At 34.1% G+C, this 23189-nt stretch overlaps 6 protein-coding genes and 1 long non-coding RNA gene across 12 annotated transcripts; 3 read left to right on the top strand and 4 right to left on the bottom strand.

The window, feature by feature from the left end:
* Nucleotides 307–2736, bottom strand: LOC18607351 (probable plastid-lipid-associated protein 4, chloroplastic). Of its 2 annotated transcripts, none has more exons than XM_007041463.2 (6): nucleotides 2374–2736; nucleotides 2183–2296; nucleotides 2008–2103; nucleotides 1647–1721; nucleotides 1094–1161; nucleotides 307–695 (listed from the first exon to the last, which is right to left on the bottom strand). In XM_007041463.2, the coding sequence occupies exons 1-6, from the start codon at nucleotides 2689–2691 to the stop codon at nucleotides 623–625; spliced, it is 744 nt and encodes a 247-aa protein (XP_007041525.2). In that variant the 5' UTR covers nucleotides 2692–2736; the 3' UTR covers nucleotides 307–622. The 2 variants fall into 2 exon arrangements, with proteins under 2 accessions (XP_007041525.2, XP_017970064.1); XM_018114575.1 differs by having other exon boundaries at nucleotides 1047–1161.
* On the top strand, nucleotides 4191–6787 carry LOC18607352 (probable plastid-lipid-associated protein 4, chloroplastic). Its single transcript, XM_018114638.1, has 6 exons — nucleotides 4191–4556; nucleotides 4633–4746; nucleotides 4885–4983; nucleotides 5416–5490; nucleotides 6141–6208; nucleotides 6413–6787. Exons 1-6 carry the CDS (start codon nucleotides 4242–4244, stop codon nucleotides 6483–6485), a joined length of 744 nt encoding a protein of 247 aa, XP_017970127.1. The 5' UTR covers nucleotides 4191–4241; the 3' UTR covers nucleotides 6486–6787.
* Nucleotides 7466–12039, top strand: LOC18607353 (patatin-like phospholipase domain-containing protein 4). Of its 2 annotated transcripts, none has more exons than XM_018116237.1 (7): nucleotides 7466–8147; nucleotides 8965–9108; nucleotides 9392–9464; nucleotides 10273–10378; nucleotides 10452–10548; nucleotides 11399–11518; nucleotides 11599–12039. In XM_018116237.1, the coding sequence occupies exons 1-7, from the start codon at nucleotides 7518–7520 to the stop codon at nucleotides 11749–11751; spliced, it is 1323 nt and encodes a 440-aa protein (XP_017971726.1). In that variant the 5' UTR covers nucleotides 7466–7517; the 3' UTR covers nucleotides 11752–12039. The 2 variants fall into 2 exon arrangements, with proteins under 2 accessions (XP_017971726.1, XP_017971727.1); XM_018116238.1 differs by having other exon boundaries at nucleotides 7471–8147; nucleotides 11399–11494.
* Nucleotides 12243–20237, top strand: LOC108660969. Of its 4 annotated transcripts, none has more exons than XR_001926796.1 (4): nucleotides 12243–13447; nucleotides 13768–13962; nucleotides 14084–14175; nucleotides 19865–20237. It is a non-coding gene; the product is annotated as an uncharacterized LOC108660969 (long non-coding RNA). The 4 variants fall into 4 exon arrangements; XR_001926798.1 differs by having other exon boundaries at nucleotides 12245–13447; nucleotides 14141–14175; XR_001926795.1 differs by lacking the exon at nucleotides 19865–20237 and having other exon boundaries at nucleotides 12247–13447; nucleotides 14084–15396.
* Nucleotides 16180–16926, bottom strand: LOC18607354 (basic blue protein). The gene is made up of 2 exons (XM_007041470.2): nucleotides 16667–16926; nucleotides 16180–16515 (listed from the first exon to the last, which is right to left on the bottom strand). Exons 1-2 carry the CDS (start codon nucleotides 16848–16850, stop codon nucleotides 16292–16294), a joined length of 408 nt encoding a protein of 135 aa, XP_007041532.2. The 5' UTR covers nucleotides 16851–16926; the 3' UTR covers nucleotides 16180–16291.
* LOC18607355 (basic blue protein) lies at nucleotides 18124–18890 on the bottom strand. Its single transcript, XM_007041471.2, has 2 exons — nucleotides 18598–18890; nucleotides 18124–18475 (listed from the first exon to the last, which is right to left on the bottom strand). The coding sequence occupies exons 1-2, from the start codon at nucleotides 18785–18787 to the stop codon at nucleotides 18258–18260; spliced, it is 408 nt and encodes a 135-aa protein (XP_007041533.1). The 5' UTR covers nucleotides 18788–18890; the 3' UTR covers nucleotides 18124–18257.
* On the bottom strand, nucleotides 21398–22669 carry LOC18607357 (basic blue protein). The gene is made up of 2 exons (XM_007041473.2): nucleotides 22410–22669; nucleotides 21398–21891 (listed from the first exon to the last, which is right to left on the bottom strand). The coding sequence occupies exons 1-2, from the start codon at nucleotides 22582–22584 to the stop codon at nucleotides 21692–21694; spliced, it is 375 nt and encodes a 124-aa protein (XP_007041535.2). The 5' UTR covers nucleotides 22585–22669; the 3' UTR covers nucleotides 21398–21691.

Genomic DNA, 23189 nt, shown 5'->3' on the forward strand with positions numbered 1-23189 from the left:
TGGCAATTTAATATGATTAAATTAAAATACATATATTTACCAACAAAATATAAACTTTATTTTTTAAATTTAAAATTAATAATTATAAATAATAATAATAATAATATCTCTTAAATATAATAAAATCTGTCATCCTTAACCATAATAAAAAAATTTATTTTTATAAGAGCTTAATCATGACATAATCAAGTTGTAAACATGTTAGGTAAATTGACTAAAGGAGTAGCAAACGAGCTATAAGTTATATAGATATATGATAATGTTATTAATTAAATAAATTTGACACATTTAAAACACGATAGATAATTATTTTAAATTCAAACATGGTCAACTCCGTGTCATATTCATATCCCTTATGTCATATACAAAGTTATAAATTTACTTGCAGAAGTCATTACTGTCAACAAGGCAGATGATAATTATCCTGCACTATAACTTTTAAACAGAAGACCCAAGCGAGCAAATGCCTAAAAACAAAACTTGCCTGATCACCAAGGAAAATTTTTGTATACAAACATCTAAAAAACCAAATTAATATAAGAAAAATGTATCAGCTAAAGCTTGAAGAAGTCTGTCCGTCCCTGGTAATGGCTGACCAATGCCACTGCTACTACCATTCAATTTAGACAGGGACGCGGTAAGATGGATCAACCATTTTCAAGATGAACAAGTTCCCTTTATCACCTCTGGATATCCTGTTGAAAAAACCAAGAAGAAATTATCACTTGCCAGTGAGTTAATCGATAAATATTTCTGCCAACAATTGTTGGAGAACTTCCCAAAAACCTTACAAACATGAAGGATTTAAGATTTCATATATGCAGTGTATTGTCAGAAGTTATGTATCAGATAGATTTTATCAGCTTCATTGCCTTGTCAGGTTTATGTTGGCTCAGGATTGATTCAACCCTTGATGTATCAGATAGATTTTATCAGCTTCATTGCCTTGTCAGGTTTATGTTGGCTCAGGATTGATTCAACCCCAATCAAGGTTCTTTAATGAAAAGAGAAAAAAGAAAGCAGATGCTAGTATAATTTATGTTAACCTTTCAAGTTTCATGTGAAGGTTAAGTCTCAGGATGTTTGCTCTCACCTCAGTTCTTCATCCAAATATGTAATCTCTAATTCACCACGAGCTCTTCCAGGTGCCCTGATAGGTATCTGCACATCAAGAAAATATAAGGAATGCAGATAACTCTTGTAAACCTGCAGAACCATCAAAACCTTTCTATCCTTCATAATGGACGAAGGGCTCGAAATTTGTGTGTACAATCCTGTGGTCAGCTTGTTAACTAGTTATTTTCCATTGCTAAAGGAGGTTCTTAATAGGTCCTGTAGACTTTCTAATTATGAAATGCAAACTTAGGAAAAATTGAATCTGAACTATTTCCATAGCCCAAATACAAAATTTATGGTTTTTCAGAATTCTTTTGAGGCTTTTCATGTAAGAACAAAGTTCCACCCCACAAGAGTCGATCTTATCATGGACAACAGAACTCCAAAGTGGACTGCAGTGTAGGAATTCATACTTCAGATAGAAATATAGTCCCAAACTGCAGTAGTAGAAGCAAGGTTGATACTATACTATCAATGAGCAAGAAGATTTTCGATATCAAACTATCAGTTCATTCAACATTTCAACTTACCAGACCTCCAATCTTGAAAGAATCAAACTTTACAGCCACCTTTCTTGCATTCAAGGGTGTTAGATCTGCTGTAACCTATAAAACATATATGCCAATTTGACAGTTTGATCAATCAGATAACAGAAGAAAGTTAATATATACTGATTTTATTCTCGTAACCTTCTCCAGAATCAGGAATCACTAGGCATGCCAATCAATGCACCAGCAAGTATATGAAAAGGTATACAGATGAGTAGCCAAAAGGAAAAGAGACAACAAATGGAAATTAATCACAAAATTTAGAACACAGAGCTTGAGCTTCACTCAAGCTAGGTAAAGGCAAGTCAATAGGCTAAAAACTAAAAAAGCATTCAAATTTTACCTGGTTGAAGAAAGGCCAAGATTCCATATTTTGGGCTCTGAGTGTGTCTGTATTGATTGCTTGGTAGTTTGCAGTTGATCTCAGGAATTTGGGTCTCTGTAAAAACATCAGCTTTCAAACAATTTTCAAAGTACAGAAACATTAAGCAGAGCGAGTTTAACATATGATATTCCACCTGAGTCTGCAAAATAGATTTGGAAGTGGTGTAAATAAGCACCCATTTTCCATTTAACAGATCCGATTTCAGAGGCTCCTTTGTGGGACTAACTGCTTCAAGCTTGCGAGCAATCTATTCAGAATGAAAGCTAACCATTGAAAACATAAAGATAAGGTTGGAATTCAAGAACAAAAAAATCAAAACCCAACCTGATCAACCCTCTGCTGGTCTTCAAGGGTGGCATCAGCTCCTCGGTCAAGTGGTGCAATGGCCTCGAGAAGCTCTTCCTTGAGGGCCTTAGCATCCTTGCCTTTGTTTAAGAAAGCAGGGAAGAAAGAGACATTGGCCCTCCACTTTTCATCAGAAGCTGATGTCCTCGATAGGTTGTAGCTGTTGCCTCTGACGGTTTTGTTTGGGAAGTGAAGGTTAGTAAGTGAAGAGTGAGAAGCGGGAAGCTTGGGAGATGCTGAGTTTGAAGAGGATTGAGAGGTGGCGAAAATTGAATGGAAGTTTGGAGATAAGGCCATTGGTGTCTACTGAAGCTTCAGAGAGTGTTGGAGAGTTTGAAACGGTGGAACTTAAAACATTTTCCTTGACACGTGCATTGGCTCTGTCCTGCTGCATGGGCTTCCTTGTTCCGGGACCTGGCATGGGATTCTCCTTCTTTGTTTCTTAGGCTTGGGCCAGTTGGTACTTTGATGGGTTGCCACTAAACTTTTTGGATTTTGGCCTGATAGGTAATAAAATTAAATTTAAAATTTATTTGTTTTATAGTAAAATATTTTTTTAAAGATAATTTATATTTATGTGGAAGATAAAAATTTGTTTTAGATGTAAAATATTTTAAGGACCAACAGCAAAATATTTGTTGATTATGTAAAATATCTTACGTCTTTTAGAGACATAAGATATTTTTCGGAGATATGAAAAAACACTTTTACATTAAACCTAGTAGTATAAATTCGATGAATATTAATATTTAATTTAAAAAATATTTAAAATATTAATATTTAATTAAAAAAATTTAACTAAAAATATTAATGTTTAAATTATTCAATACTATTAAAGTATTAAAAAATATTTTTAATGAAATCATTCAATGTAATTGAAATTTTTATTTATAAATTAAATAAATCTTATTAGTAATTTTAATAAAAAATATTTTAATGATTGTCACTTAATAAATACATATTTATAAATATAAGTTTTTGATGTTTTACACAATTGATAAATGTTGATACTTTTATGGTGTTATGGTAAAAAAAATAATGAGATGGAAAATTTTGTTGAAAACTAGAGTTTACTTTTATCATAGATATGTGGTTAAATGCTCTAAAAAATATTATTATTTATTTATCAATTTTCATTTTCATCCTCAATTTTGACTCGAAATTAGTGAAAACCAAATGGTACTATTGTTTTGTAATCAATTTATATTTATCATTTTAACACTCAACAATCTCCACGAATGGGGTGGATAATATTTTTCACGAAATGATACAACCAACGGAAAATGTTTTTGACAATTTACTTAAACAATAAAAAATATCAAATTTTCTTATAAAATATTTTCCTAACCATTTATTTTTCAGTTACCAAATTGACCCTTAGATGTAAAATCAATAAAAAAAAACCTCTTTTGATCACGGTGTTAGACTAGAGTATTGACATCAATTGTTTCGTGACGGAAGCTCAAGGTGTTGGTCGAGTCAATTGAATGTCGTGGGTGCTTATGTGCACTGAATGCACTATAAAATTAGGGTATGCACTTTTCTTATCACCAATTAATTTTAAGTGTAGTGGTAGCCCCTAAGTTCCTACTCTCGATTTATCCTACTCTATTCCAAATTTAATGTATTCACTTCTCATTTATTCATTTCAAACTGAGTTTTATATTTCAGAGCTGATACGACATCGTTTTTAAAGGTATTGTAGAAGATGTGAAGAACATGCAATACACGTGCCTCTTCCTTTAAATGAGAATGAGCCACCTAATTTCACCCTTATCGACTCTTAAGTAAACAAACTTACTTTAAGTAGCTTTGAACCTTTGAAGAAAAAAAAACGTATATCAGGAATGGCCCTGACTTCTTCTCCTGCTTTCACAGTTATTACTCTGCCAAAAGCTCTGCAATCTTCAAATGAACCTATCACTTATTCTCCTTTGCTCTCTATCTTCTCATCCAAATCACTTGTCTCTTCTTCAAAACCCAACATTTGCAACAATCTTTCTTCTTTGGAAAATGCTTTGTCTCTCAAATGGAGGACTAGAGCTTCATTCTTTTCTAAAGGAAAAGACGTTCGGAGCCTCAAAGATGAGCTTTTCGATGCAATAGCACCTCTTGACCGTGGCGCTGAGGCTACCCGCGACGATCAAGAGCGTGTGGATCAGGTTTTGTGAGCCTTGGTTCGGTCTATATTTTCATTAATATGGATATCTTCTGATTCTGATTCCTGTTTTCAATCAGATAGCACGAAAACTAGAGGCTGTGAATGAGATCAAGGAGCCTCTCAATTCCACCTTGTTGAATGGGAAATGGGAGCTTTTATACACAACATCTCAGTCACTTTTGCAGACAAAGGTATTGTTTTGTTCATCCTCAGTTGGTCAATTTTCTCAACTTGTTCTTCGTGTTTGTTTGCTCCCATTCACCAATTGTGTTTCTTATTTTATTTTTCTGCCATCTGTTTGTTTCATATCTATCTTGTTTCTGTGACAGAGGCCAAAATTCTTAAGACCCAATGGCAAAATCTTCCAGGCAATCAATCTGGATACTCTTCGGGCTCAAAATTTGGAAACCTCGCCATTCTTTAATCAGGTGATTACTGATTGCTATTCCATTCAACTGGTCATGGTGATGGGGTGATCACTTGTAACCTTACCATTCGAACTAAGAACTGAAAAGGCAAAAAAAGTTGAGGAATTCCTTATAAAGGAGTGGTCTGTTTTAGCAATTTGAGAAAAACTAATAGATCACACACTGCCTGATCATTTGAATGTAAAACCAACTGAGTTACAGGACCTGTTAACAATTTATCAGCAGGAAATATCTTAAGTACAATTTAGATGTCTAAATACATGTCTGATTGTATTTTTCCTACAAACTGCTATGTATTGCATTACAAACCGAATACAATTTGTCTGTTTTACAGAATTTGTTGAGTGTCAATCTTGAAACATGTTTGTAAATTGAGATGCTGTTTGATGCTCAAGTATCAAGTTTCATTTTGGTATGTCAATCTCGTTGCAGGCCACTGCTAATTTAGTTCCTCTAAATGCAAGAAGGGTGGCTGTTAAATTCGACTATTTCAGAATTGCTGGTCTGGTATGTGATACATATATTGCTGTTCTTGAACATTCCAAGTTTCTATGCGGTTATATTCGCAGGCTTAATTACCTCTGATCAGGCCTAAAACAATGATATATGAAGATAATTTCCTCTTCATTTCATAACCATATATAAATCTAGAATAACAATATGTGTGTTTCTTGATTAGTGACCAAGAAATTTTTACTGCTGGTTGTGAATGGGTGAGAAATCCATCAGTTGTTTCAATAAACTGTAAAGAAGGCTTTTCTGGTTTTGGCCTTTGAGGAATATTATAGTTTGTTCCAGCAAATTTTGATTGCTCATAAATTGTTTTAGAAGAAGAGAAAATCTTGATCTATCGAACCCAAAGCTCTAATACCATGTTAGCTTCTGACTTCAGCTCTGGCATACGGGAAGGGAGTGTGAAATCTTGCCATCATGGGAAGAAAGAAACAAAAGAAATGTTAAAACACTCTCCATTGATGTAGTTCTAGAATTAACAAGCTTTTATCATCAAATGGTTAGTCATATCCATTGAGCTAACAGGGGAGATTGGATAGTAATGGAGCTGATCTCAAACTGATAAAACAATGAGAAAGTTAATATGCCAATAGTAAATTGTTGCCTTGCTCTCTGGTGTGGTCATGTTCTCTGGTACTTTGCAGATACCAGTTAAATTCCATGGAAGTGGACGTGGTCAGTTGGAAATCACATACTTGGATGAGGAGTTACGGTAAGTACTTTCAAGATATTAAGTATGCTTTATGTCATTTAATGCCAATGTATTGTCCGAACTAGAAGGTTCTGAATGCGAGTGAACCATTAGGCTAACAGTAATACGTCGGTATCATTTTCATCAACTGTCAAGTGTTATCCTCAAGCTGCTTCAACAACCAACAAATGATCTACGTTTAGTTATGTTTTTCCATGTCTGTAGGATGTCACGAGGTGACAGAGGGAACTTGTTCCTACTGAAAATGGTGGATCCATTTTACCGGGTCCCTCTCTAGCTGCTACAAAAGGCTAAAATGGCCGAGACATGTGGATATAATGTAATAGCATATACAAAGAGTTGGTTGGCGACAAAGGAATTCCCATCTGTACTCGAATAAACTGGACTGCCTGATCCTTGAGTCAATAATGTAAGTTGTTCTGCAATCAGAGTAACATTTAAACAGATTGAACAGGCTATGAATGATTCCAAATACCATTGCAGACCATCACTTTCACTGAAATATATATATGTATAAACGTATGATTCATGCAAAATTGTATGACGCAACCACTGCGATTTTATTATTGTTGTTGGTCTTATCATTGTCTCGTGAAAAGTTTGTGACTCGACCATACATGAATTGCTGGTGAAGCTTGCAATGGACAAAGATCCAAGTTCAGACAAGAGACTAATTTGCAGTTACTGTTTCAATTCCAAGGCTTGGAGTGCATTTCGGAAAATTTTCAGCAGCTTAGCCCTGCAGATGAAGAACATTAACGATCATCAAACCCTTCCTTTCTGCCCGATCTCTAATGCTATCTTTTCGTGATACTAAGCACCCCAAAATTTTCATTGGAAAGCTAAAACAGAAAAAAAAGTGGAATTAATGATTTAATATAACAGTAATTTGCAAGTCTATTGAGGGAGAATTTTTTTTTTTTAAGTAAAAGATGGAGAAAGAAGGAATTGTGGGCTTGAGTTGGTTTTTTTTTTTTTTAATTCACAGGCAATTATTAATTGATATTAATAATTATTTCATTTATGTCAGATGAATATAAAATAATAAATTAATTTTTAATTAATAATAATTAATCAATCTTTAATCATGCTTATTTGATAAAAATAAAATTACAATCAATCCTCGTAAACATCAGATGACCTCTTAACCACCGTGGTTTGTCCATTTTATTTGGCAAAAACCGTCTCAAACATTGATATAATTTCCCAGTCACAACCCAACAACAGCCAAAACCCAAAATCAAATAATTAATTAATGAACTACTGTTACTAATCAAACGTCGAAACCTCCAAAGAAGAAGCTTTAAAAATGAGGTTCGGCAAGCAACCAAACAGAGCCATTAGTTTCCCTCGTTGTTCTGCTTTAATGGCTCCTTCTATTTCTTCTCTTTTCTTTTCCCACCACACCTTCCCTTCTTCTTCTCCTTCGACTACAAACCATCGGTTCACCCGTGGGTGCACCCTTTCTCCACGGCCCCAAACTTTTGCTTTCTTCACAAACTCCTCTAAGAACAACAATAACATCACAACTCCTCCTTCACAAGAAAGACCTTCTTCTTCTTCTTCAGAAAAGAAGTCTCTTGCCGTGGCAACAGGGGAGCTTTTTTTGGGAATAGCATCAAGGTTAATAAAAAGCAGTTCTGAGAAAAGCTTTTATGAAAATTCAGGGACAAGTATCCCAGTTTTTGACAGACCCAGAAAGAGAATAAATGGGAATGAGCTTGGAAGTAGTGAAAGCAATGATAAGGAGAGAATTGGGGTAGTGATGGAAGATGAGATAGAGCCAGAGGTGATATGGGAACAAAGAGTTAAGGATATTGAAGCTGAGAAAGAAAGAAGAGTGGTTACAAGTCCTGGGTTTAGCTTTTCTGCTGCTGGCCTTTTGTTTCCTTATCATCTTGGTGTTGCTCAGTTTCTCATTGAAAAGGGTTACATAAAGGTTCCATCATTTTCTTTTTCTCATTTTACGAAATTTTCTTGCTTGATTGTTCTTGGGTTGAGTTTAAATTCTGTTGATTTTGCATGTTGAAGTTTCTAATGCAATGTTCATTGGTACGGAAGTCCATTTACAAGTGTCTTTCTTTTGAGAGAAATTTGGATTGAAGAATCTTGGCTTCCTTGAGGTTTAATTTAAATCAAGTAATATAAAATTACCAGGTGAATTCTGTTGGCTTTGGACACATGCGGTGTCTATTTTAGAATAGAAAACTAATCTTTATTGGAAGTACAAATAGAGAACAGAGAATCTAATTGAATCACCATTCTCTTACCATTGATTCTTTTCTTAAGTCAATGAGTTTAGTAGTCCAGTTTGGATATTGAGCTATACCTGACCTACTCGACTCCAGTGATCATGAACATCCCTGTTCATGGTACAATATATCTGTTCCAACTTCCAAAGGGGAAACTGAGATGAAAAGATACAGGCAATTTGGAATGAAGGCGTCAAATTGCATTCCGCATGAAATCCAACCTTCTAGTTTTCAATAGAGTTTATGCAGATAATCAAGGGTTTTTTGGGTGTTCATGTATCTTGGGAGAGGTGTAATGTCACTGATACAGCTTTGAGATACCTGTTCTTATTAAGTATATCTTTCACTTTAGAAAGTGCTTTGGCAGTAGGGGTTTTTTGGCAAGTACTCTATGAGTTCTTGGGAACACTGGCAAACTCTTTGTATGACTCTCTGCATATTTCATCATGAATCACACTGGAGATGTTTTCCATACCTGATATTTCCCTTTCCCCTCTGATGCAGGAAACTACTCCATTGGCTGGTTCATCTGCAGGTGCCATAGTATGTGCAGTGATCGCTTCTGGAGCTAGCATGCATGAGGCCCTAAAAGCTACTAAAATCCTAGCTGATGATTGCCGGCTAAAAGGGACTGCATTTCGTCTTGGGGTATGCCTAGCACAATGACTGTACATATGGCTTAATGCACTTATTGGCCTGTTTGTGCACATTACACATGTGCTAGTACTGTTGCAACCTAACCCTACATGATATTCATCACAAAAACTTAAACTAACCTAATCTAATTTTGGCAAGCTCTGTTATTTTAGTGGCTTTATAAGTCATTAAAAACTCATAGTTTGTAGCAACAGGAATATTGTCTTCATGTTTATTTATCAGCTTCTAATTAGTCGAAGTTTGAATTAACTTGTCCTTTTTTAAAAATCAACAGGCTGTTCTCCGAGATGTTCTTGACAAGTTTCTGCCTCATGATGTTCATACTAGGTCCAATGGGAGAGTTCGTGGTGAGTATTTCTCTTGTACTTGAGAATGCACAATGAGCTGGTTAGAGAAGTGCTAGCCATGGGGAGAATGGACAAATCATAGGCAAATATATTATTCGGTACTATTAGATTTTTGCTGTGGCAGGTGGTTCAAACTAGCACACTGAACTCCACCCCAAAATCATAGGCTCTTTTCAAAAATTTCAAATCTATAATTAGTTATCAATATCAATACATTATACTTAAGATTCAGATGATTCTTTAAAACAAAATTAGAAATTGGATGTGCATTGATGGTTCAACATAGCAAAGTAAACTCCATCCCACAATGATAGGCTCTTTTCAAAATTTTCAAATCTATAATTAGATTCAGATGATACTTTAATAGTACATCTGACAATCAAAACTTATTCGAATTATTCATTCAGATCATCATAACATTGGGATAGCCGTTTGGATCAAATTGGTATTAAGGAAAAAGTAGATAGGCTGCATTCGGAAAGTAACATGCAAAGTATTGGTCAATTATGGTGTTGAAGATGTTTGCTGAGGTCTAGATTGCATATTTTAAAGCACAGAAGTGGCTACAAAAACATTTTGAGTACAGTGAAGAAGGGGTGTTGCAATTACTTCAGTTGTCTTGGCACTAGATTCAGCAATCTGTCATTCTTTGTTGCCAAGATATGGTTGAAGGCATGATAGTTTCTCCTTTTAGCATATGAAGTTTCTTTATAAATCTATTTGCATAACATGAATTACTGATTTTGACTTGCTAATCCTCATCACTTTGAACAATTAACATTTCTTATAACCCCAACTATTATGACAGTTGCCGTAACTCAGATTCTTTGGAGGCCTAGGGGTTTACTGGTGGATCAATTTGACTCCAAGGAAGATCTCATCAATGCAGTCATTACATCTTCCTTCATTCCAGGGTAAATGGTTAATGTACAGTTCTGCACTGAGATGCTTGCTATGAAGTTATTCTAATACAATAGGTCTGTGCAGGTATCTTGCTCCTAGACCAGCAACAATGTTTCGGAATCGTCTGTGCATTGATGGGGGTTTGACATTATTTATGCCCCCAACATCTGCTGCTAAGACGGTATTTGCTTGAGATCATTTAAAATTGAAACTGGCTCTGAAAATTCTGGGAAACTAATTGTTCCCTGACATTCTTTTTGAGAAACTTTGCAACCTGATATTGGTCCTAAACCAGGATAATTAACCCATCCTAAATGATTTTGAATGGAATTGCTAGGGTTTTAAGTGGCATTTTAATATCCTGACTTCCATCACTACAACAATAATATTTGTATTTTTAAAAGTTATTGAAATGTTTTTATACTGGAGATGCAGAATGAGGACTCAGTCAAATCTGTTTTAAGATCCATATATTACATTCTGTATGATTATTTTGGGACTTGAAAACAGCATTGCCTTTATACCTAATCTGCCATAAATTGTATCATGGTTTTAAGTTTTGCGGGAACAAGAGTCTTACAGAATAGCTTGAACGTTGCTGCTATGTTTTCTTGTGATCATTTCATCACATGAATAGTAAAGGCCTAGTGGATTAGACTGGCCGACATTTATACCACTGTAGAGTGTTGTTATGCTTGCTTTTTGTACTATGTTTGGTACTGGCATTAACTGCTAGAAGTAAAGTCTTTTGACAAGATTTTCAACTTTGAGAAAAGTGAAAAGTTGATCGGCCAATCTCATTACTGTGGATGGGTGCTACTATTTATTCAAGTTAACGATTACTTAGGTTAAAGAATTGTTCAGAGATATATTCAATAGCTTTTGCAATTAAGGGCTGCAGTTGAATCTGTAGTAGCTACTGCACATGGCATGAAAATTAGTGTACCATGGCGGGAAATTACATAGTCTGCTATAATGAGTTCACAAGTTTACTCCTGATGGTGATATGATGGCTGATATGGTCTTTGCAGGTCCGCGTTTGTGCTTTTCCAGCCAGTCGTTTGGGATTGCAAGGAATTGGGATTAGTCCAGACTGCAATCCTGAGAATAGGGCCACCGGAAGAGAGGTAATTAGGGCCACCGGAAGAGAGGTAATTTCATAGCTCTGCAGTGTAGAATAAATCTTTTCCCGAGTATAAGTTGCTGAAGCTTTGTTTGCCAACTACTTCAGCTTTTCAATTGGGCACTGGAGCCAGCAGATGATAATATTCTTGATTGGCTCTTTGAGCTTGGATATCTAGATGCAGCTGTGTGGGGAGAGCAGAACCCTGTTGAGGAAATTGTTACTGATGACGGTGTCGTTGAGAATGGTTCTGCAAAGTAAACACTTGCCAGGTCATTTGTGTGAATAGGATTTTAGGATTATTCTCAGCCCTCGAGGTTTTTTTTCTCACATCGACCAGCCGAGGAGGGCAATTGAATTTTATTTGGATCGATATGGCTTGGCTAAAAATATAGTTATATTAGCTACTAGTATCCTAATTCATATGGTATAAAATTGTTAAACTATTGTAAGACATCATAGGCACAGCAAGTGACAAAGAAAAAGATCTTAAAATGTAAAATTTACTTTGTCAGTTAATGTCAAAATTCATTCTTCCTCTTGGTGATCTCATGTTCTCTACTTCCTTTTATCTTAAGCTTTCATGAAATTCCTGTTCCATGGACATTTGATTGTACTTATTTTGAACTTTGATCCTATCAGGTTGTTCCATTGCAGTAGAATTTTTTACTCTTCTTTCCCTTTATAGACTGTTTGACTTTGCATGCTTGTTGCAGTTAAAAAGAGTCCCAAACCTCTTTCTTTTCTAACACGCATTTCCTTGTATGATGGCATGCACTACAGCACACAATTGCATTCAGGAAGGCAGAAAATTTGTACCTCCGACAGGGCCTGGGCCTTTGCTAAGAAAAATAATAATCAATCATCGAAATTCTCAATCATTTTGCGTCTATCTTTATTGATAGCTTTGTCATCTGCAGAAAAAAAAGGGCCTGTCAAAAGGGAAAATGGGAAAGGAATAATCTCCCAAACAGTGTCTTGGAAAGGACCATGGTTAAGGAAAACACTAATCATTTACAAACAAAACACATAATTGAGAGTAATCCTAAAATCATAATCATAGATTTGAAAGTTTGAACTCAGATTTGAGTTGACAAAGTGATTCCAGGCTGAGTGGAAGACAAAAACAGCCCATCCTGCATTGCCCTTTTTTCAGCAAGTCAAAAAGCATGCTGAAAGCCCAACGAGAGAAGCATGAAACCCCATAGTCAAAGAAACTCTTAATTCCCTGCAATCAAAAGTAAACTTTGCAAAACTTTATTGCTTCGTTAAGGTTGTACCCTGAAGGCTGTTGGGTTTTCATTGTCAAAACCAAGGGTATTTTTCTTTCCAAGGTACAACCACGAAAGCAGGGAGATTTGGTCCTTGCTGCATGCCATTACAGTTGAATATTGACTAAGAAAACAAATACAAGGGAACACCCCACCGTATCCATTAGGTCGTACAACACCATGCACGCTCATGCACCCCCTCTTTCTATATAAAGCCGTTGTTAGTATTTCCAAAGGCCAATGACCAACGATTTCCCAAATTAGTCAACTCTTCTCCTCCATTTCTTTTTAGTACAAACCTGCCTTTTACTTCAAGTTCCAGCTATTCTAAACTAAATTCTCTCTGTCTCTCTTTCTGCCTTATCTAGGGGTTCTCAGAGGCCTTGTTGCAGAGCCAATTTGGCATTCTGTCCACCTCCATGAATGCTTCATGCATGATACCCCAGTTCAAAGTCATAGATCTTGGAGGCGGCCAGTATGTCAAACAGGCTCTGTAAATTTCTCTCTGAGAAACCCTATGAGATATTAATGAAGTACCCTTCTCTGTTAGATGTTTGCTAAAGCTGGCTAGGATTCTATTTTCAATTCTCTGTTCAGTTTTTCTAGTTGCTGCAACCTTAAATGACAGTTCTGAAGCGCTTCAGGTAGAGCCCCGAGGATGTTGGAAATGCTACAATTCCAACAAGGTAATATTCTATCTTGTCTTGCTGCAATTGAATTTAGGACATTAAAGATTTGAACTCTAGCTTGCTGATGTTGGAATAACTGTTCTGAAAGAAACAGTTTCTACTTTCTAGAGCTTTTTGTTCAATCCCAGTTTTGCAGGCCATGCCTATCTTTATTTTGCTTTGGGTTCTCATTGGCCATCTATGCAGCATCCTGCATATCCATTTTTATTCTTTATCTTTTAGCTTTTTTTTTTTCCTTTTTTCAGGTGGGAAACTAATGTAATATCCTTATCAAGATTGCATATTTTTCCTTTATAACCCTCAAATTTCTTTTCCAGGTCAATTTTTGGTAGGATTGGAGAGAGGTTGGAGTTTTCTGACCCGTGAGAAGTTCTGATAGCTAGCTGTTTGTCACGAATTCTACCAGTTTTGACATGTAACTTTTGTCGATTTGCTCCATATCTTGAGCTGCCTTTTTGCTTATTTACAAGTCAACCATCCACAAGAGTTTTAAAAAGCAGCCATATTTGCATGTAAAAATTCGACTTTACGTTAACCTTTTTCCATTGTATACACCATCAACCTTTTTCCATTGTATATAATGATGGTAGAGATGGTAACTTCCCACGTTTAAAGCATCTTTCATGATTGCAGTGAACACCTGTTCCACTGTCAATGGCTCTCATTGTCTTTTGGTCTTTTTCTGGTTAGGCTTTGGATTCCCAGAAGCACTATGCTTGGAAATGGTATGTATCCTAGACTTCCATTTTTGCTCAAAGTATGTGTTAGTGGAGGTTGCACCATCACATACATCAAAAATTACAGCAGTAGAAGGTTTGGGAATTCCTGTCTTTTTCTATACACAACGCCCATTATTTCTGCACTTGCATTTCCATGTTCCCCATTGAAAAAATTTTAATGGAGAAATCATGAAAGTTTAAACTGTTTTTAACAATTTTTCTTAGTTAAAAATACAGGGTTTTTCTTTTTCTTTTATTAATAAAAATTTACTTTTACTAAATGAGTAATATAAATCTTACATTGAAAAAATGTAGGACATTTTCATCTGCTTTCCTCTCTTTTTTATATCAATTTCACTTGAAAAATATTGTTCTTTCTTTCTTGTGAGATGACCTTTGAACCTTATTTTGTATAATTGATGAATATTGATATTTTTATAATTCAAATAACAAAAAAAATATTTACGACAATGTATTCAAATAATAAAAAAATGTTAGATTTCTCAACAAATATTTCACACAAAAAATGGTTTTCTTTCAATAAATTATTTATCGATTACTAATTGGAGGCTGAACAGAACGAATTTTCAAAAATCACTGGATAGATTTTACATGTATAGAGCTCCTTGCACCACAAACATATATGATTACTAGACAACATGGAATTCAATGCTTATGATTGGGTTGGAAGGAGGAGAAGCAGAAAGAAAAAGGGGAAAACAAAAGAAAGTAAAGAATGTTTGAGGAACGAGGACATTGAAAACCCAACTTGCTGGCCTGTTGTGTTCCCTTTAGGCCGAAAGGTGACCCCTCTCATCAACACCTTTAATCATCTGCCATGCTTACCCTTTCCCTTCCAATCCCAAGAAAGAAGGTCAGTCTCCTATCAAATCAGGTTCCAACATCTTAATCATCGATGTTTTGATTCAAATATTGCAGTTTTAAATAAACCAATTCCTCGTTAAGTTCTTCCATCATCCTGGACCACCATTTTCTCACCAACAAGAAGTAATCTGGGTAAAAGGAATTAACGGTGTATATACCTATAATATCGTCGGCATGAAAACTCTTCCCTTTGGTCTAGGCTTCCAGGTTGATTGTTGGGACCCAATCAATATCGTCTCCAACTGTATAGGTGGTTGGTGCTGAATGAGTGACCTCATACTGAAGCATTAAAAAGTAGCATTGCTGGGGTTAGGACTGAGCTAACTCTGATTGCCTTTCTCATTTTCTTGTACGAGATTTTCTTGTGAAAATAGCAATATTTAGATTTCTTGTTGTTGGTGAAACTGATCAAGCTTGAAAACAAGTTAATGCATTTTATAGAGGGTGGAGATTGAAAAAACAATAAACCCGGTAGCTCTCTTTTTGTGGAAAATCAGTGGTTCTCTAATAATATTTGATTTGTTGTAGTTCTTGGATAGAAGAAAGATTCTGTTAACTATTTATTAACCATGAAATGTTCTAATGATTTTCATATTTTCATGTGAAAACTGAGAATATATCATTCTGTCAATTTCGATTTTTTGCAAAATTGATAAATTTTCAATATCAAATATTTACGTATGAACACTCAAGTTTTCAATAAAAATCTACGAATACTTAATTATCTATCTATAAAACGCTAAAATGGTAATTAAACAAATTTATTAGGAAAACATTATATGTGTTTTATCTATAAATTGGTTTTGATCTCGTGCAATGTACGAGGCCATTATTAGAAATAAATTTATAACATAAGTAGGTAATATTTTGTAGTATCACAAAACAACAACTAAGTGATGTCAATAAACATAACAAGAATAATTAACTAATATTATAATGTTGTGATTATTTTTGAGTGAATAGTTTGTAATTTTTTATGGAAATGGAAAAACATTGTGTCACAGATCTCACATCAGTAAGAGAAATCAAATAGACAAAAGTAAGGCAAGGAAATAGAAGAAAAGCAAAAAAAATTAAATAGCTAATTTAGGAGAAAACAAATTTATTTACAGAGAACATGCAACATTTTTTTATTCATTTTTTCCGGATAAGTCCGAGCGATAAACAACATGTAAATTAAAATTTTATTAAATAGCTAAATTCAAGATAAGTTCTTGAATGAATAGCTATGTAATATTTATTTTGATGGTGGTGGTGGTGCGGTGGCGTTGATGGCCATCTTCATTCCGACAGCACAAGCACCTTCTTTTTTACTGCATATAAAATAATTAGCTCCAAAGATCAAAGGAATTTTATCATCTCCTGAATTAAACTCTGTGGCTCCATCGTTAACTGTGCATGTGTCATGTCCTGTTTGATTGACCACGACCACATTGAAGTCTTCTCGATCATATATGAATTCTACAATAAACCAAAGACAATCGTAAGCCATCAATGAACAATTCCTTTTCCAAAAGGAAACTTAAAGGACGTTTGAATCTTAAGATAGAGCACAGAACATAAACAAGAAACATTGAAACAAATATTGTGAGATAATTAATGATGTATATACCTAAAATATCACCGGCATGGAGATCCTTCCCTTTAGGCCAGCCTTCCAGGCTAATTGATAGATCCCAACCTTCCTCGTCTCCAACCAAATAGGTGGTTGGCGCTGAATGAATGGCCTCGTACTGAAGCATCAAAAATAAGATTGCTGGGGCTAGGATTGAGCTGCCTATGATTGCCATCTTCATTTTCTTGCACGAGATTTTTTTTGTGAGATAGCAGTATTCAGACTTGTTATTGTTGGTAAAACTTAGCAAACTTGAAAACAAGGTATTGCATTTTATAGAGACCAGAGACTTGACAAACAATGAACTTGGTAGCTTGGTTTCTTGGAAAGTTGGTTATTTCCATATTTTTATTTGGAAAATGAGAATACATCAATCTGTCATTCTGGATTCTTTACAAAAATGACAAATTTTCTATATCAAATATTTAGATAAAAATATTTTAGTTTTCAACAAAAACCTATAGACACGTAATCATTTATCTATAAATTGCTAAATTGGTAATTAAACAAATTTATTAGGAAAGGAATATATAATTTTCAATAAATTAGTTTTGACTTTGTGCAATGAACAGAACCGCTGTTAGGAGTAAATTTAATAATAAAGCAGGTGATGTTTTTTAGTATCCAAAAACAAAAAGTAGGCCATGTTATAAAATAATAAAAATAACTAATTGATTTTATAATGTTGTGAATTTTTTTAAGTGAATATTTTGCAATTTTTTCAAGAAAAAGAAAAATTAGTTTTTAAGCTTTTATTGGGCTGGTCAGTCCACTTAGTGGTCCAAACAGCCCAAAATTTTGAAACAACGGATAGGGCCCAAATATATATAATGAAACATTATTTTAATTTTTTTTATTTGCACAATTTTTTCACTATTAATATTATTTCTCAAGTTTTTAGAAATTAAATCATTTTTTAAAACCCTATTTACCTCTATTATAAAAAATTTTATGAATTTTTTTTCTTTTAGAGAAGAGGTCTTTGATGAATTAAACTTTCTATTTTATTTAGATGAGATAATAGTAAGGAAATATAAATTAATATTAAATTTAATAATTATAGAAGAAAAAAACTAAACTCGCAAACAAATTTATTTTCAGTGTTTTTCAATTAGCCTCTTCATTAAAGAAAAAACTTATTATAAAATTAGGTCAAATCCAATATTGAATATATAAAAAGCTAAATTCTTTCGTACAAATTGAATAATCTAAACTCAAAAACAAAATATAAAAACTTCAGATTAATTTTACTCTTAAACCTTTAATTTTTTGTTCTTGGTAGTATTTTCTTCCAAACTTCTTTCATATATTTTCTTTATTTTGTGGCATAACAAAAGAGAGAGGAGGGAATAAAAAGGAGAAAAAAAATCATCTAGTTATGATAGATATTTTTTTTTTATTTTTGAATTAAGGGAAGAGGGATTCGAACTCTATTGAAATTATACATCAACCAATGAATCAAATACTCGAATGCTAATTATGATCGATGCAATTACATAAGCAAATAAAGCAGAATTACAAAATTTTAGACTTAAAATAGCTGCAAACTCAACACATATTGCTTTGTAAAAAAGGGAAAAGATCAAAACTAAATTGATGGGGGTGGTGCGGTGGCGTTGATGGCCATCTTCATTCCAGCAGCGCAGGCATCATGGTCACTATCAATGAAATAATTAGCTCCGAAGGCAAGAGGGATTGCATCATCCCCTGAATCAAACGTTGTAGCTCCAGGATTAACAGTGCATGAGTCATGCCCTTGTTGATTTACGATCACCACATCAAACTGCTGGGAATCGTATTTGAAAACTGCATTCCAATTAAACATAAAAATTATTATCGATTAATTTTCTATATACATTTCAATACATAAAAAAAAAATTATATATAGCATATATAATAATAGTTGATATATAGCATTAATTTTATACCTAGAATATCACCAGCATGGAAGTTTTTCCCTTTGGTCCAGCTTTCCATGTCGATGACCAAGTCCCAACCCTCTTCGTCCCCAACCATATAGGTTTTTGGCTTTGAATGAACAGCCTCACACTGAATTAGCAGCATGGAAAACAGCATTGCTAGGGCTACCACTGAACTTCCTTTGATTGAGTTTCTCATATTTGGAGAAAGCAAAGACAGACCAATGATTCTCCAGCAAAACTATTCGCCTTAACCTACAAAAATTTGTGATATTTATAGCCTGAAAAGGCTGTGCCCTCATGGAAATTAAAGAAATTTGTTAAATATATATATATATATTTAAATTGTAATTGAATGCTGGATTTACAATTGATTTGGTGCATTCATGGCTGGAAAATAATTAAGCCATATTGTGCATGAGAATATGGAATTACCACTGAAAATTAGGAGTGGGAAATGAATTCACGAGCTCATAATTTCGTAATAAACAAATCCATATATTTTTGGAACATATATTTTGAATATAAATCAATTCAAACTTAATTAATTTGCCAATTTATTTGGAGTAAGTAAATAGCTATTTAATTTCTCCTAGAAAGATTTTTGGAAGGTTTTGACAATTGAATTATTTATTAGTAGTTTGGCAATTAAGTAGTATATTTTACTAGGCATTTTTTTCTACTTCTAGTCTTCATATACACAAAATTCAAAACCAAAAACGTTTAATTTTCTTAATTATGTTGCCTTCTTAAGGAAGTCAATGGATAGTAAAATTACTACCATTCACAAGTTCAAGTAAGATTCTATTAGTAGTCTTCGGTTACAAAATATAAATAATAATTGTTAATATTAAATTTTAATTTTATGTAGATTATTTATTTATAAAGTATTTATAATCAATTTAATACTCATTAAAATTCATTAATTGTTCTAATTATAATTTTAAATTTTAATTACTTTTTTATGAATTAACTTTAATTTATTAATTTAATTTTTATTAATGATATACATAAAAATTTATTTTCAATTTATTTTAATTCGAGTATTAATGAACAGTATTTAGATATTTAAATAGGATCTGATAATAATTAAAAATTTTAATTAAATATTTATAGGGTTTCGGTACCTATCAAATAATAAAATTCCGATTTAGACACTTAAAAATAAAAAAATACATTATCTATTAGTATCTTATGCTTTCCTTTTCCATAAATTTTTATTTTTATTCTGCCTAATTAATTCAAACTTTTTTGAATTATTTTTTTTTCTTGACAGGTTCTGATAGACCTTAAGCCCAAAACCCTCTTTGGTTATTCCTAAGAAATGGTAGCGACATGATTTTTGCTCGAGTCACTTCCTGAAACCCAGAGCCATGAACAGTTAATTAGATCAGTCTGAGTACAGGGGCCATGCAGCGACCTGAATCTTGATTTTGTTGTTGCAATCTCCAGTGTTCTTGCTTATGAAGTAACTCTATCCCTTCGCAAGCACAATCTGATCATGCCCTGATTGATATGCTTTGAAATTAGACCCAAGGGTGCATGTATCATAGCTGACTTGGGTTCACTGATATCACATTGTGGATGGCTGGATCATAGTTGAAAACTGCAAAAACCAGATCAGATAGTGGTTGCTAAGTTTATATCAATCTCTTTCTTCTTGTTTTATTTTCGATTTGATGGTTAAATTATTTTTTCAAATTTTAAAAAAAATGAATTCGAATTTGTTATTTAAACAGAAAAATCATGCACTATTAATTAAAGCAAATGCTCGAATGTTTATCATTTTAACATGATATTTTCAATTAAATTCTGAAAAGAACTTGTATAAGGAAATGGTTCTCACTTACTAAGAACATCATCAGGCAAAAACTTCTTCCCGTTCCAGTTTTCAACATTGAAGGACCAGCTTTTAGCAATTATTTCAAAGACTCTTGGCTGTGCCATTTTTTCTGTAAATCCTCGAACACAAGGTCAACAACTAATTATGGAGGAAATATGAATGGTAGCAACATCTTGGGTTTTTAAAGAAATTACCAAGTAAATCAAAATGTAATTTGAATTCCTGATCATTTCGTCATAAATATTTTTTTTCCATATTCTACCAGGGTTTTCCACAGGAAAATAAGAACAGAAAGCTTTTCCATAATGTTTCTGGAGAAGAACTTTGAGGATGGAGCCTCAGTCCTTTCCCTGAAATCATCTTGATATGAAATTCTGGAAGTAAGGCTGAAAACCTGAAGTCAAAAGTATTGTTTTGAAATACTAATTTGTGTAAGAATTAAGCAATCTTCGTCTCACATGGGTGGTTTGAGATCCAAGGACATGGAAAAATAAGACCTAAAATTATAGCATTTTTAGGGCCAGGGTTGAAGTATGACCAACACTTTAATAATTTTCCTCACTCCACTAGTCGACTTAAATATATGGGAAAGAGAAAAAAAAAATGAAAGTCTCCACAGATCCACTAGTTAAAAAGGGTTAATTAAATATCCGGTATTTTAATTGTAATAAAATTATCGATTTGATACTTGAAAAAAATTGACAATTAAGTACTTTTAACGTTCAGGCTGCACTTTTGATTAACGGATTAGTCAAATAAGTGACAGTTTTAAAAACATTAATGATTGTCAAACTGTGAATTAACAATTTAAGTTGAATATTTTTGAGGGGGATGTATTCCTTCATCTCCTGTTATTTCTTGTAACAGTCAGTGATGCTTAAACCGATGAAGTTAGATCTGATCGATGTTCAATGGAAGGCCCTGTATTTCTCATTCAAATGCCTTGGGAGTTGGGAATATGCTTTGTTTTTTCCTACAGAAACAGCACTTAATGTTTATTGCAAAAGAGAGTACAAGTAAACCATAGCGACAAAGCATTACACAAGATTTCCATTTAACTATATACTACTATGATCATTTTTTATTTTATATGGACCACCAACTACCCACTCAAACAAAAGCAAAGACTACCATGGAAACTAATCATCCCTTCTTGACATAAACTAGCACTAGCACCGACTTTTTGACACCAAAGTCCAACATTAATACATAAAGTTGATAAAGCAAACTGATCAACCCAGGACCCCGGCTGTTCTCAGATCAGGCAGCAGTGATTGCTACTTTCATTCCAGCCTGACAGTGCCCACTATAGTTACAGATGAAGAAGTTTTGGCCCTTTGCAAGCTTGATCTGATCCTTGCCTGACTGGAAAACTGTAGCACCTTTTGGTGTTGTGCATGATTTGTATCCGGCCCGGTTGACAGCTACCACATTGTGGATTGAAGGGTTGTAATTGAATACTGCAATAACAAACACAAAATTTGGGCTAAAATTGTCAGTTCTCCGTTAATGATGCATGCAGCAATTACCCTATTGTGATCTGAAAATGGTTTGTTTGATGAGTTCTCTTTTCAATTTATTGAACGTCTTCAGAGTTTCAGAAAGATGTTGACAAGTCTTGATGTTAATGACTAATACATTAATGGCAGTACATTCATGCACAGAGATGACCCTGGTAAGGAAACTATTTTTACACTTCTTTTAGTTATACTTATCCCATTTCAACCACAAAAATAACACTAGGATCCATTACCAGAAGTTAAAAGCTACTAGTTGAAAGTAAATTTGTTGTGAGGATGGATCAGAGTAACTGAAAAACATTATATCCCTAGGAACATTTCGGGCACAACACATCATAAATTGGAGGGTAGGCAAAGATGTCTAACAAGGTGGTATAGCCAACATCCCACCAACGTTCTTGGAGTCCAAAATCATTGATGCGAAACAAGATATATGGTGAAAAAACATGCAAGCTTACCAAGTGTGTCACCAGCCTTAAAGCGCTTGCCTTTAGGCCAGCCAGCGGAGTTAAAGGTCCAGCCATTGGATCCGCCAACAGTGTAAGTTGCTGCTTGAGCCAACTCAAAATGGAGCAGCAACAAGCAGAGCATCACCGTGGCTGCCGCTATCGCACTGCCTCTTCCCTGAGCCATTTTCGGTAGAACTAGGAAAGCAGGGTGTAAGTAAGCACACTGAGATTTTACAAGATTTGAGTGAGGAGATAAGCTAAGGGAAGTTGGCCTTTATAATGGGGTAGTTGGGGTGTACTTGGGGGTAGGACCCACGCTTCTTTGAACATGTCTACCGAAATAAATGGGTTCCGTCAGTGCCATAAAAATGAGTTTGAATTTGCAATCAAAGATAGCATTGTATCTGTATGGGTTTGGCTAGTTGCATGATGAGGAAGACTTTGGGAGAAAGATTTCCTTTTGTTTTGAGTGCTTTTAGCTATAATTAGCATCCTCAGTCCTCAGTGCCAACGAACTCAAGCATAAAATTACAATAAGAAGTATTTAAAGCTTTTCCAAATAAACAAATGATGATTGTAAATCTAGCGTTGGAACTTTGATAAAATTGTTTTCACCAAAATTAAAATTAATGAAATTTTTGTGATTATATTTCGAAAAGAAAAAAGAGATTTATCCGACTAAATAATATGATATAAAAGTGGTACGATTTAACAAATGCGTTCTTATATATTAAAAAAAAGAAAGATTTGAGGTTTATGCTTGTAAGTAAAAATTATATATCAATTATT

Source organism: Theobroma cacao, chromosome 2 (genome assembly GCF_000208745.1).
Source record: "Theobroma cacao cultivar B97-61/B2 chromosome 2, Criollo_cocoa_genome_V2, whole genome shotgun sequence".
Taxonomy (NCBI): Eukaryota; Viridiplantae; Streptophyta; class Magnoliopsida; order Malvales; family Malvaceae; genus Theobroma; species Theobroma cacao.

Coding starts and splice junctions, on each gene's coding strand:
- LOC18607351 (XM_007041463.2), bottom strand. CDS start 2,691: ATGGCCTTATCTCCAAACTTCCATTCAATTTTCGCCACCTCTCAATCC. Junction 2,297..2,373: donor ACCAGCAGAGGGTTGATCAG/GTTGGGTTTTGA, acceptor CATTCTGAATAG/ATTGCTCGCAAGCTTGAAGC. Junction 1,162..1,646: donor CTTTCAAGATTGGAGGTCTG/GTAAGTTGAAAT, acceptor CTTGATGTGCAG/ATACCTATCAGGGCACCTGG.
- LOC18607352 (XM_018114638.1), top strand. CDS start 4,242: ATGGCCCTGACTTCTTCTCCTGCTTTCACAGTTATTACTCTGCCAAAA. Junction 4,557..4,632: donor ATCAAGAGCGTGTGGATCAG/GTTTTGTGAGCC, acceptor GTTTTCAATCAG/ATAGCACGAAAACTAGAGGC. Junction 4,747..4,884: donor AGTCACTTTTGCAGACAAAG/GTATTGTTTTGT, acceptor TTTCTGTGACAG/AGGCCAAAATTCTTAAGACC.
- LOC18607353 (XM_018116237.1), top strand. CDS start 7,518: ATGAGGTTCGGCAAGCAACCAAACAGAGCCATTAGTTTCCCTCGTTGT. Junction 8,148..8,964: donor TTGAAAAGGGTTACATAAAG/GTTCCATCATTT, acceptor CCTCTGATGCAG/GAAACTACTCCATTGGCTGG. Junction 9,109..9,391: donor GGACTGCATTTCGTCTTGGG/GTATGCCTAGCA, acceptor AAAAATCAACAG/GCTGTTCTCCGAGATGTTCT.
- LOC18607354 (XM_007041470.2), bottom strand. CDS start 16,850: ATGAAGATGGCAATCATAGGCAGCTCAATCCTAGCCCCAGCAATCTTA. Junction 16,516..16,666: donor CCATGCCGGTGATATTTTAG/GTATATACATCA, acceptor GGTTTATTGTAG/AATTCATATATGATCGAGAA.
- LOC18607355 (XM_007041471.2), bottom strand. CDS start 18,787: ATGAGAAACTCAATCAAAGGAAGTTCAGTGGTAGCCCTAGCAATGCTG. Junction 18,476..18,597: donor CCATGCTGGTGATATTCTAG/GTATAAAATTAA, acceptor ATTGGAATGCAG/TTTTCAAATACGATTCCCAG.
- LOC18607357 (XM_007041473.2), bottom strand. CDS start 22,584: ATGGCTCAGGGAAGAGGCAGTGCGATAGCGGCAGCCACGGTGATGCTC. Junction 21,892..22,409: donor TAAGGCTGGTGACACACTTG/GTAAGCTTGCAT, acceptor TTGTTATTGCAG/TATTCAATTACAACCCTTCA.